Raw genomic sequence first — 13514 nt, forward strand, 5'->3', positions numbered from 1 at the left:
CCTTTGTACTTTTGTGGCACACGAAAACTCAAAAATAAGTGTTTTTAACTCTCTCTCCCCCGCGTTTCACTCAGGCAGTTGCATAAATAATGTATTCTCTGGTCGGCTGCTTTGGAATTTCTTTTCCAAACACCCTGTGAGTTTGTTATCTGCCTCCGCCGAAGAAACAGCATTGTAAAGCCAAGATTGAGGTGTGTGTCTGTGTGTGAACAGGCGTAAATTACGCGTAATACCCTTGTTCAGAGGGAGACGGCAGGGCGGATGGAGGTGAAATAAGGTTTCACTCAGAGGGAAGGCGAAATAAATACACAGTTTGTATAGAGACATACCATGTAGAGAGGAACAGTGAGTGAGTGAGAGAGAGACAGAGAGAGAGAGAGAGAGAGAGAGAGAGAGAGAGAGAGAGAGAGAGAGAGAGAGAGAGAGAGAGAGAGAGAGAGAGAGAGAGAGAGAGAGAGAGAGAGAGAGAGAGAGAGAGAGAGAGAGAGAGAGAGAGAGAGAGAGAGAGAGAGAGAGAGAGAGAGAGAGAGAGAGAGAGACATGAAAAGAGAGAACAAGAAGAAGAAAAAAAAAAAGGACAAGGGATGGGGCCAGAATGAGATTACAGAATGTCAGTGTGACAGGGATTACACAATCTCACAGGACAGAACTACATATCCCCTGGTTAAATAAAAGCACATGACCAATGGTTTGAGTGCTTATGTTTAGACTGACTACTGTGTATGGACTCCTAACTTCAGTATGAGAACAGAGAGAAAAAACCAAACAAATTGAGAGAGAAAGCAAGAGAGAGGAAAAAAAAAAGAAGGGGAGAGAATGACGGAAAGAAATAGAAAGAAAAGGAGAAATGTCTTGACTGGGCAAACAGCCCGGGGCTACTTTTAATGTTTCTCTCCCCTAAACTTCCCCTCTGAGACAGGTTTTAAATATTAATCGTTTGTTCGGTCCTGCAGTTGTTGGAAATATGGATTGAAATGTTGCAAAATCTCCAACATGAAGTTGCAGTGGAGGAAACAGAGGGCTTCTTTAGGAGACAGAGAGAGGGAAAAGCGTGAGGGAAGAAGACTAGGCTCTTCTGGTGTCTGGTGTTAAATCACAGCTTCCTATACTTCAGAAAGTTTCTGACATATGAACTCTGCTGGCGTGCGTCTCATGGTTCAGTATTGGATTCAGATTTCCTCGGATGATAAATGGATTGTAAAATTAATACCATGTATATATTCATGTTTTAAGAATGGGTTCATAGTAATGATGCGATTTCAGTTTTCTGTAAAATGGTTGTCCTATCCAACCTGTACTAAGATGAACAAAAAATAGACAGTCGAGCCCGGAGCCTGTGCTGGTGGAGGACTCATCCTCATGTGGCGGGCGTGCGAGGGTGGAGATGAATGGGCTGAGGGCCGCCTGGCTGAGTCAGGGACCCCGAGCCGTGAAAGACAACACTCTAAATGGATTTCACAGAGAAGGGGCCTGGGAGAGAGAGAGAGAGAGAGAGAGAGAGAGAGAGAGAGAGAGAGAGAGAGAGAAAGAGAGGGGAAGGGTGGAGGGACACAGGGAGAGAACAGAGGCGGGGGGGGGGGCATGTAGACAGGAAGGTGGGCTCTTTGAGTAATGGGAGTGTGTCTGTCAGATTAGTAGGGAATTATCCTGCCCCCAACAACATCCCCCTTTTCCCAGCACTGTGCGCACTGACACCGGGTGAACCCCCCTCTTGAAACACACACACACTCACAGACACACACATTCACAGGTGGGTAACAGAGCATTCGGTGGCCATCGGTTCAGCAGAGATGTTGATTGGCTGGTGGCCTGCCCCCTCTGGCCCTGTGTCTGTCTCCATGGAAACGCAACATTGCCGAGCAGAGGCAGTGACGGGGGTCTGGAACCAAGTTGATACTTCTGACTCCATAGAGATGGAGAGCAAGAGAGAGGGAACAGAGAGGGAGGATGGGGGGGAAGAAAGAGGAAGAGAAAGTCAAAGAGAGAGATAGAGTGAGGAAGTGACAGACAGATAAAGAGAGAGTGTTGGGCAGAAGGAGATCGTGCGTGTCGGGGGAGAAGAGGATGATGGAGAGAGAGAGAGAGAGAGAGAGAGAGAGAGAGAGAGAGAGAGAGAGAGAGAGAGAGAGAGAGAGAGAGAGAGAGAGAGAGAGAGAGAGAGAGAGAGAGAGAGAGAGAGAGAGAGATGGAGAGAGAGAGAGAGAGAGAGAGAGAGAGAGAGAGAGAGAGAGAGAGAGAGAGAGAGAGAGAGAGAGAGATGAAAAAAAAAAGTGAGACGAGTAGAGAAAAGAGAGGATTTCCACCATCTCTCAGACACATCTGGTGTCACCAGCACTCAGTCCCTCCTGCTCCTGCAGGAGAAGCTGCTACTGGGCTCTCCTCTGAGATGGGTTCTCATTTGTCCTCGGCTGTTTGTTAACTGGATATGGAGTAGGCAAATCCTCATTGTAATCCTGATAGCTAAGTCCCTCTGAACCGCACGCACACGCACACACACACACACCACACGTACTGTCCCCACCCCCCATCCTCTCCCCATCCCTGTCAAACCAAGGAGACTCCAACACCACGGCTGTATTTCATTGGCATTGTTCACCGAGCCCTCAACAAAGACACATTTCATGTACCCCGAGTTCAGTCACAGTGTACTGATGACAATATAACCAGGACTATTCTCACAGTGCCACTTTCCTGTTTGAACACGGGTGAAGACCACAGCTGTGGCTGATGTCTCCCGCTGCGGAAAGGTAGCGAATCAGGCCAAAGACAGTGTCTGGCGTGTGCACCGCGGGCAGGTGCCCTGTCTCATCCTGTAGAAGCAGCCATACATCTGAGCCGCAGGGCTGGGAGATCTAATCACTGCCAAATTGGAGCTCATTTCCATGATTCCTCTCTTTTGGCCCTATGGAGAGAGACTGCACACTCAGCAGGAGAGGCCCACACATATTCAATTGAGGAAAGTGTGTGTGGTGTGGGCGTGCAGTATGCGTCCGCGCGGGGTTGTGTGTGTGTGTGTGTGTGTGTGTGCGGGCGCCCGTGTGTGATCGTGCGCGCGCGTGTGTATAGTATGCCTGCGTGCCATAGGGGTTGAACGGCGGCTGTGTGCTACCACAACAACAACAACCCATCCTCCACGATGTTACCAGGGCTCCTCTAACAAAGAGGAGCCACTATACGATGGTAATTGAGTGGGATTCCTCATTATTTCCTGTAAATAAAGAGCGCACGCGCGGTCGCTGAGTCAGCGATGCAGCCCCTCCCTCTCCCTCTCCCTCTCCCTCTCCCTCTCCCTCTCCCTCTCCCTCTCCCTCTCCCTCTCCCTCTCCCTCCCCCCCCCCCCCGTGGGTTTCGTATCGGTCTCCGATCGTCCTCTCATCCCTCCGTCTAACCCTGTCCCTCCCTCCCCGTCTGAGCGCCGACAGAGGGGGGGGGGGGGGGGCGTGGATGCTGTCGTTTCCCATCTCCAGGGGCAGGCGATAAAACTCCGACGCTACGGTCTGCACAGCGTCCCGACGCACGGCACACGTGCCATAAACCAGCGTGGACGCGGACGTTCATCTGGCGGGATGGATTGTTCTGTGATGGATGCGCAGTTCCAGGAGGAAATCATCACAGGGAAGCAGAGAGAAAGTGATATAGCTTTGTGTGTGTGTGTGTGTGTGTCTCAGCCAAGAGTAAAAGGTCTTCGCCCACCTGTCTTCTTCCCAAAAGGTGAGTTTCACACCATAGCCATAACCCCATCTTAATCAGCCCCTGAGTGACCAATTACACAGCCCGAAAGCAGTCTCCTCGGCCAATCACCAACCCGATGTGGTGTCATAAGAACCACCTATTAAAAAAGGAAGGCGGATGGAATTTGGCCCCAGACACTGACTCAGTCAGCCGTGTGTTTAGCTCCACAGACGATGAAGGTTTATAATGAAAAGGGTAAATCTGATCCTAGATATTGTTCTGAAGACTGAACTTCTACCAAGAAACCCCCAGTAGTCCAACATTTTACCTTGTGTCTGGCTGTGTCTGGGTCTGCAGCAGAGGCTGTAAAATATATTGTGTGGTGTGATATACAACAACAACAGAGAGAAAGAGAGAGAGAGAGAGAGAGAGAGAGAGAGAGAGAGAGAGAGAGAGAGAGAGAGAGAGAGAGAGAGAGAGAGAGAGAGAGAGAGAGAGAGAGAGAGAGAGAGAGAGAGAGAGAGAGAGAGAGAGAGAGAGAGAGAGAGAGAGAGAGAGAGAGAGAGAGAGAGAGGTGAAGACAGACAAGGTAAGAGAAGGAGAGTCTGGTGTAAACAAGTGGATCTATAATAGTGCTGCAGCCCACTATCAATTCTAGAGGGAGGGTTGAAGCAAACAAGCCTTTCAAACATGTCATTCTCCCGTCCTCATTAGGACACAACACAGTTTTACAGACAAACAACATGCTGGAAAATTGATGTATCTAGACAGCGCCATGGGTTCCCCGCTTTCAATATGATTTTGAAAAGCAAATTATTCCAAACATATTCATCACGCCATCTTCTGCTTGGCTAGTTTTTGATCAGTGACAGAAAACGCTGATTGCAATTTTTCACCTCCAAATGTGAACCGAGTGAAACAAACATTCGAGTCGATGTTTCATCACAGTGGTTGTTTGCTGTCTGCTTTTGGTGGGAAAAAAAACATTTTATTCGCCTTTATATATCACCGCCTCAGTGAAGAATAAAAAAATGTTTCTCATGTCACTGTATTTCACTTATCTGCCAACAAAAAATCAATACGGCTATGTTCCAACCGCAAATCTGCCATCTTAAAGGGACATTCTTGGCGGCGGCCTTGCCTGAATGGCCAGCGTTCTAACGGCTAACCCTAACCCGTCAAAAATGACACTTCCATTTAATACAAAGCCAATGACCACTGTCGGTGGCATTGGGGTCATCCCAAACCTTGCAGCTTTGTGTCTCGAATTGGCCCTGTAGATTCATCATGTGACGCGTCAACTAAGATCAATACAGCTTGTCAGTGACAGATAACAAATTAATAAAAAAAAGAGAGAAATATGTCATTATAGTCTCATAACAATTACGGTCAAATTGGTTGGAATTTAACACTGACAATTTCAATGTTATTTGCCTTATAGAAGCCAGGGCCCATTAAAGCTTGAATAAGAATCAAGAGTTCAAAAAGTGGGTTTTCTTACATGGCTTTTGTGCAGGGACATAAACTGAGGCCAGAGATGCAAAAGGATGTAATGATAGAGATGGAGAAAGAGAAAGAGAGTGAGGAAAGATGAAGATAGGGAAAGATAAAAGCTGTGTTTATTATTTAAACTGTCAGGATTGTTTCACCATCTCATGTTTAGGTTGTCAGTGATGCCACATTTTTTTTAAATGAGATATACTGTATACTTAAGCAATAAGCCCCAAGACGCCGTGGTTTACGCTGATTTTAGAACAGGTAAGGGGAGTTGTTAGGCACGACGTGAAGCGGAGTGCCGAAAACCTCCTTACCTGTTCTAAAATCAGCGGACTCGCGGGGCTTATTGCTTTTCTAAAACTGTCGCGGACTGCGCGTTGGTTTGATATGGTTACATCAATAAAAACAATTAGAAACTAAATAGTTTAATAATAAACTGTCATTCTTCCGCTACTACAAAGTATAGTTCCTACATAAATCGTTGCCACGCAAAAGCCAGATGGACATCTTTGCCGTCTTTTTCAGGTTGAAATATTAGATGCGCAGTAATATGGAATGTTAAAGAATGTTATGAGGACAACCTGTGAGGTTATGCTGGATTTTACAACGGCATGGAACGCGATATAGCCAATCACAATCAAGGATGGGAACGACCAGTTTTAGAATGTACTGTCCAGCCTCTTGTCATCTAGATCTGCGACAAGCTGGGGTCCCTGCCATGGCAACCACGCCTTAGCAAACACAGAACCCATTGGTTACAGAGCTGACAGAATGCACTTCGCACGACCACAATAAAACGCAAACAACAAAATACAAAGAGAAACCCTTCCCCTCTTCATAACCCCCCCCCTGACGCCCACAGGTCCCATATCTCTCCATTCATATCCACAGGATAGGACTAACTCAAGGCTGAGCGGTGAACCAGACGGCCCGTGTGATTTACACGGCCCCTTGACCCTGCCGCTTGGAAGCGGGGCGCTCGTCACAGGCCCTGGGGGGGGGGGGGGACAGATTTACACTCGTCTGGGTCGGGTCTGTATCCGTCAGCAGAAACACGAGGTTGGCTGACGCGAGGATGAGGAAAGAGACACGGCGTGGGAGCGACGGCAGGAAACGGGCGTGGCCCGTGGGTGGTCAATGCCGAATCAATATGGCCCCCCGAAATAACTAAATAGGAGCGCAGGCATTAGGGTAGTGATGTATGGGCTCAGTGAGAGTACAGTCTATACATGGGCATAGCCTGGAGATTTCTATCACACACTGCTTAAAGGATTTAGTGGCCTGAGAAGAGGATCAATATAATCTGCGTCAATGTGTATAAGACACAGTACAGCCGGTCTGTCAGAATGGATGCTAACCTTCCACCATTAAATCCAGTTTTAACCAATGAGTCACTGTAAGGTAAAGTCGAACTATGTAAACAGCTAACCAATACAAGGCAGGAAACAAGCCCACTAAAACACAGTTTATTGATCCTTAAGTGCTTTTGTTACAAGAGATCTGATGTGTAATGGCAAAGGTGTTTATACCAACGAGAAACCAGAAACACGACGCACAGGATAAATCTCTCCTTCAGAATCACCCTCGCTACACAATCAACACGTAGCGCGGCTCTGTTGAGGCTCTTCCGTCATGGTTAGCGCTAGCACGGCGCTTTTTGGGAGGGGGTTTTGTGGCAGGGTGATACACAACCTTGCACACTGCCAAGATCCTGGGTTTGATTCCTGCTTGCGGCCTGTCAGTGGCCAGATGGGCCATCTACAGGGCCTTTTGCATGTTCACTCTGAGCTCACCCCACAGACGCAAATGCGTGACCCGTCCGTGCGTGTGAGAGATTAATAAAAGGACTTTTCTGACCAAGGATGTCGGGTGCGATTTTCGCCCAGCGTTAGCATTAGCTTTACTCACCCCTGGAGCTCCTTGACGGACATGGAGATCTTCAGGTTGTGTCCCAGCACGTGCAGGGTGGTGAGGATGTCGGCCCACTGCACCATCTCCCCCAGCGGACCTCCCTTCAGAACCTTGGGGCTGAACACGTCCCCGGATTCCTCCGTCAGGAAGCCCACATGGACCAGGATCTGGGGACACCATGTCAAAGTCACTATTAACTGTTTACAGCGGTTATTAAAGCTGCAATAGGTCATATTAGAAATTGCTTTAAAAAAAGAGAAACAGCGCCAGCAATTCTTGTCTGAAATTCTGTGCTTCCTCAAGCTCGAGTTTGATTGACAGCTCACAACAGAAACCAAGGCGGAAAGCCCGCCTTACTGAAAACCCCTGGAAGAGGATTGCTGGAACACAATTGGCTCAAAAATACCGGGGCTATTAAAAAAAACCTAACGATTCCACTGGCAATGAAATGTCTGTGTTGCTAAGAAATTCTAATGCTGAACAATGCTCTCAGGCCGTCATTATCCGACACAGCAAGTTTACAGTGAACAATTTGTTACTTCTTTTTTTTCTGAACTAAAAAAAAAAAAACCTGTGTCACCTTTAAGTATTTTATTTAGAACGAGAGATGTGAAGCGTGGGATTGCTGCGATCTGGGTTTTCTGTCCAGACACTGCTTAGCAGTTTGTTGAGTGTCATTAGACAAGAGTCCTCATTCACCATTGAAACATGCCTTCGTCTAATCTGTCCAGAGCACAGCACAGTGGAACCGGAGACGAATTACACTGGTGAGGACCTAAACACCGACATGCACCATTGTCTGCTACAGAGCTTTCGTGTTAATCGAACAAGCAACTTAACAGCTACAGTACGGCGCCTTGGCTCTGCCTGTATCAGACATGAACACATGTTCCTTTTTTATAGTTTATTAGACAGTTGAGTAATCGGCTGATTAGCTAACACAGCATGAACTCTCCTGCTGCTGGCGCTGGCGAACGTCGCCCAGATCTTTGACTGGCTCTCACAGCTCTGAGGAAAAAGGGAGGGCATTGCGGATGACTTTCCCTTGCACGGGGGCCAGCTGTGCATGTGTGTGTGTGGGTATATATGGCTGTCTGTCATGCATTGGATGAGTGTGGGTTCTTGTTGGGAACGGCAAGTGTTGTTGGTGTGTGCGAGTTTGTGTGTGCTTGTGTGTGTGTGCTTGTGTGTGTGTGTGTGTGTGTGGTGTGTCAAATTTACCGGAAGTGATTAAAAGCCTTTCACCACTCAGCGGGGTGCGGCTCATTAGGTTCCTGGAGGTGGATTTTCACCTCCTTCTTCTCCCTCTCTTCCCCTTCTACTTTCTCTCTCTCTCTCTCCATCTCTCCGAGGGATGCCTGAGTCACTGGGTAATCATGTGCTAAAAGTCAATTTGTCAGCGGCTGGCATACACACACACACACACACACTGAACAGACACAAGCAAATTCACGCACACGCGCATTCACATAGTCATCTGAAGACAGATTACATTGAAGGAGACAAAATAACAGATTCACAGATAAAGCCATGTCGGGATGAAACCAGAATGGAAATAACTCCAACTTCCAACAACTTGAAAACTTCCAAACTGGCTCTGGCTAGTTTTCTTAAATCATTTGTTGGGCCTGGAGGCGTTTGTATGAGAGTGTATTGATAGATGTGTATTGGAAGATTCTAACTCAGCACTAGAGAAAGGGAAACTCCATAAGTCTGGAAATTTGACAAGCCTGAAAAATCCTTCCCATGATTTAATAAGCTTGCTCTAATAACTTCTGCCTCAAAAATGTTTTAAGTGAAATTTAATTACAGTTTGGGTGGCAGATGGCAAACGGAGAGAAATCGAGGGCCAATGAGAGCATCCAGCTCTTTGGCCGGGGGGATATCACGCCAACCTGGCAACAACGCACTAACGGGAGAAAAAAAGAGGAATTTCACATGCTGGCAACCACACACTAAGATTGAGTCACTCAAAGAGGTATTTTGCAAACTGGTAACCACACACTAATGCACATTGAGGTTGGAGGATTTTGGAACCTGGCAACCACACTCAAGCTCTGGAGTGGTACATGACTTCTGCTTTGTGCTAATGGTGGATATTAATCTTCTTTTGCTTAAGCTAATTCACTTCTACTAAAGTTTTAATTGAGTTCCATGCTACACTGAGATTATGCTGAAACTCTAACCTTGATGTAGTCCTTCTTGTAATGTGAGATTGAGAAATTAGATTTCTCTTTACTCTGCTCTTCTAAAACTCCCAGATGGTGTGTGAATGTGTGTGTCTGCTCAGCGGTTTACGTGTGTACGGGTGTCCATGTGTGTCTAAGCTTCGTTGGAGCCCTGTGAATCAAATAGGAACAAAATCTCTCCCTACTGTTAATCAACGTTGGGTCACAGGTAAGCCTAAGAATTCATTTTCTAAATCAAAGCCGGAGGGAAAAAAACCTCCATCAATCACACCTGTGCAAAGTTCCACTTTAGTATTCACTCCTACACTTTCCATCAACTTGTTGTTGTTTTCCTTTCAAGTCGGGCTTTCAAGTCTGCAATTGTTCCCTCACGGTGTCCTTGTGTTGTACAGTAGTCATGGAAATGAAGGGTCGATTCTGGTTGTATCGCTCTCTCTCTTTCTTTATCTCCCTCTCTCTCACACACACACACACACACACACACAAACTAGCACACACATGAACCAAACGCACAAGTACACAAGCAGACACAAGAAAGACAGACAACAAATACAGACAACATATACAAACAAACACACAAAGACAGATTTATGCACTCTGAAGTAAACACACACACACACACTCTCAGATCAGTGGAGTGGAGCCAAGCGCAGACACTGTGTGAGGGAGATAAGTCATGTCTCACACTGCAGAGAGGAGAGAGTAGGGAGAGCACTGTGTACCAGTCATGATGCAGGGACGATGTATATCGCTGACAGTCGGCGACCTTGCTGTGTGTGTGTAGGCGTGTGTGTCGTGTGTTGCAAAGTCGAGTCGGGGAGAACACGAGAGTGTAACATAGATATCCCGTATGAGTTAGTGCGTGTGCGCGTGTCCTACACGCGCGCGGGTGTCTGTGTGTGTGAGTTCAGAGGCATCTGTCACACTCGGGGCCTCGCCTGCCCTCGCGCTGCCCCTCCACCAGCCGTTACGAAGGGCACAGATGTCGGGGAGAGGGCGGGGGGTGGCACACAAGCTGGCACTGCCAACTAGAGTAGCTGCCTGGTTCCCTCGTCCACTCCCGTCGCTTCTGCATTCTAACCCCCGCTTAATCATCTCCCTGTCAATCTGCTCTCTGAAGGACACGGGCTTAGAAGAAGCTGCCTCTCTCTGAAGGTTCCCCTTTTGAAACGACACACCCTTCCTCGTGGTATAGGGGTTACACGAAAGCAAAAGGATTTATATTTGGGTTTCCCACATGCAGAAATGCTCGCTTTCGATTTCTGGGTACAGTGTTCCGAGACTGTGAGAAAGCTAGCCACTTACGGTTAAGTATCTTAGAAAGAGGGATAATATCACTTTGAGCACTTTTAACATCTTTAGAGATCCGGGGTAGTAAATAGAGAAGTACTTGATATTCAGCAGAGATCAAACGGGCATTAAACTGACGGTCAGTCTCTGAAACACAAGCTGCCTTACAACATGTCTAGGGCTGCATCAAATACACTTCCTGGTCTGCTTCATTGCTGCACCAGTCCACACTTGACCGGTGGGCACCTCGTTCTAACATGACTGTAGCTGTTGGCTGCTACTGGCATTCTCTAATCCCTGCTCTCCTCTCTGTCCCCCCTCCACACCTCCCTGTGGTGTGGGGGGTTTGAGCTGTCAGCATCTGCCTGGTCGTGGGTCTGTCAACACTGGACCTGATCGCCAGTGGACGTCGACTGTGACAGTCTGCCAAAGCTGGATCTAGTCGCCAAGTGGACATCGGTGTCCCTGACGGACGACAGCCAGTTCCCGGTCCCTTTCCTCATCCTCCTTCCTGTGATGCTGCACCGATCACAGTCCCCCAGCCCTGTGGCTACCTCAGCTTAAACTGACATTTACCAACTCTGACCCAAGTTGAACACTGGATTTTGGTGTCTCAACATCCATTGAGACTTCCCTGCTGTATGACTATGTTAAGCCTGTGTTCTGCACCTCTCTTTTTACCAACCGTCTCTGTTTGGAGGGGATCCCTCACTCAATTGCTCCTCCCAAAGTTTCTTCAATTTAGTCTCCTCCAGTGAGTTTTTCCTGGGAGTTTTACCTTGTCTTCCTTGAGGGTTTGGGTTGGCTGAGGGGCACTTCTATGGGCGTATGTGAAGTCCTCTGTGACATGGCTTGTAAAAAGGGCTATACAAATACTTTTTTACTTTTTTTTTTTTTTTTTACATGGATGTTGACTCGCATGAATTTCCCTGACTAGGCTGCCTAGAGGTTCATAACAGCAGGAGTCAGCATGACTCTTCGCTTTTGGTCTCGCTCTCCCTCTTTCTCTGTCTAACACGCACACACTACACACGCGCACACTTTCAAAGTCTTTGTGAAGCAATATACAGTACATTCTACCTTCAAACACACACACGCGCACACAGCTCCTCTATCCCACCCTCTCCTGGGAACTGTTTCCTGTTTCCATTCCAGCTGCTGGCAGTTAAAAGAGAAGCTCTCTCTCTCTCTCTCTCTGAATCTCTCCTGAGTTATTTCTATTCTGGCAACATAACACTACGAATAAAACCCGACCCAAACAAGGGAATTGAATCACCCTCAAACCCTGAATCGAAAAACGGCAAGAGACCAGGGCTGAACACTGGGGCGACGATGGCGTGCATGTGGGCACACATGCATGAGCTCGGTTTCACTGACAAAACCCTGCTTGCTCTCGCTCAGTGTAGACAGGGTGTCAGCGACATTTCTCTGCGCCGCTTCCAGCCTTGTTTGCACAACCAAGGAGAGGTGACTGAGGGGCATATGAATGATTCGCTTCGTCAACTATCAGGGTTCCCATTTTCAGCATATTAGCGAAATTAGCTAACAGCCTTGAAATCTGAGATGGCTACGTGGCTACTGTAGGAACACCGTGCTGGCATCTACAGTGCAACGATTCAGAACTAGCTTAAACATGCTGAGTCACGGAGGCAAGCTCACGTCTCCACAATGACACACATATTCTCACACCCACACCAAAGCTCTTGATTTGCTTAAACACATGCACACGCACACACACACACACGCATACACACAGTCTGTATCTCGCACTAATATTCTCTCCCTTTCTCTCTCAATCACACACACACACACACACACAGCCTCTCTCTCTCTTTCTCTCTCTCTCTCTTTTACTCTCTCACTTTATCTCTCTCACTCATTCGCACACACACACACACACAGCACAGACTGTGCTTTTCTCTGTCCAATCTCCTAATTACCGGTGATAAACAGGTTTAGACAGCCGCAGCAAAGTCTAAAAAATGGTCAACATCTGCTGTGGAGATAGAGAAGGAATCCATTTGGTCTCCAATTCAGACGGTGCATCCATCATGTGTGAAGGAGGCCTTAAATCTGGGGCTGTTTAACCGATGTTGTTGAAGAGAGACGGGGCTAAGAGAAGCAAATATGTAGAGCTGGGATTACGAGGATTGACTTTCTTCTTCGAAGCCAAGGCCAAAAGCAAGGGGGCAGATCGAGGATCTTTTAACTTCTCATGTACGGGGGGCTCCCCATCGCCGTTCTCGACCCCAATCCTTTCCATTCCTCACTCACGCGCCCCTCTCTCTCCCTCTCTCAGCCCACTCTTCTCTCCCTTCCCACCCCCCGACCTCTATCCCTTCCTCCTCTCCTCTCCTCTCCCCCCCTCACCTTCTTCTGCTCCCTCCAGCGCTGGCGCAGCTTGCCGTCCAGGCGCTGGGCAGCCGTGGCCCACTGGGCTGCCAGGCGGCGGATGCGTCTCTTCATGAAGCTGAGAGACTCCTTGCCGGCGCCCACCTGGTCGAGCAGGGAGGAGAGGTCCGTGCGGAACGCGGCCTGGGGGATCCGGGGAATGGGGGGGGGGGGGGGGGGGCACCGGTCAATAATGTATTAGAGTTACATCATCTGCGATGTGAGACAAAGACAGATGAAGAGGGGGGCGAGAGAGAGTGAACGAGAGAGAGAGAGAGAGTTTTGTTCCACGACAAGACGTGATATAAAACTCAATCTGGGCATAGCCTGCACATGTACATTAAGTCATGTCAAGTCCAGTTTGGTGAGTTTAACTTGATGTTGAAGGGAGAGATGACTGAGAGACAGATCATTTGGGAGGCAGAGAGTGGGTGGAGGGAGAGAGTGGGTGGAGGGAGAGAGGCCGGAGGGAGAGAGGTCGGCGTGGGATGTCGTGAGTAGAAGATGATATCGGACACACGTGACCTGACGACCTACCCACACGCACACAACCGCACGCACACA

At 48.1% G+C, this 13514-nt stretch overlaps 1 protein-coding gene across 5 annotated transcripts in view; it reads right to left on the reverse strand.

The window, feature by feature from the left end:
• Window positions 1-13514, reverse strand: part of LOC146237679 (alpha-1,6-mannosylglycoprotein 6-beta-N-acetylglucosaminyltransferase B-like) — a 67681-nt gene that overhangs the window by 24919 nt on the left and 29248 nt on the right. For 4 of the 5 annotated variants that reach the window (XM_084685384.1, XM_084685381.1, XM_084685383.1 and 1 more), the window contains exons 7-8: window positions 12930-13094; window positions 7078-7247 (exon numbers count right to left, since the gene is read on the reverse strand). In XM_084685384.1, coding sequence (XP_084541510.1) covers window positions 7078-7247; window positions 12930-13094 — 335 coding nt within the window. Of the gene's footprint in view, window positions 1-7077; window positions 7248-12929; window positions 13133-13514 lie in introns of all 5 variants that reach the window. The other variant, XM_084685385.1, reaches the window with a different exon arrangement.

Source organism: Hypomesus nipponensis, chromosome 21 (assembly GCF_054491055.1).
Source record: "Hypomesus nipponensis isolate SF chromosome 21, ASM5449105v1, whole genome shotgun sequence".
NCBI lineage: Eukaryota > Metazoa > Chordata > Actinopteri > Osmeriformes > Osmeridae > Hypomesus > Hypomesus nipponensis.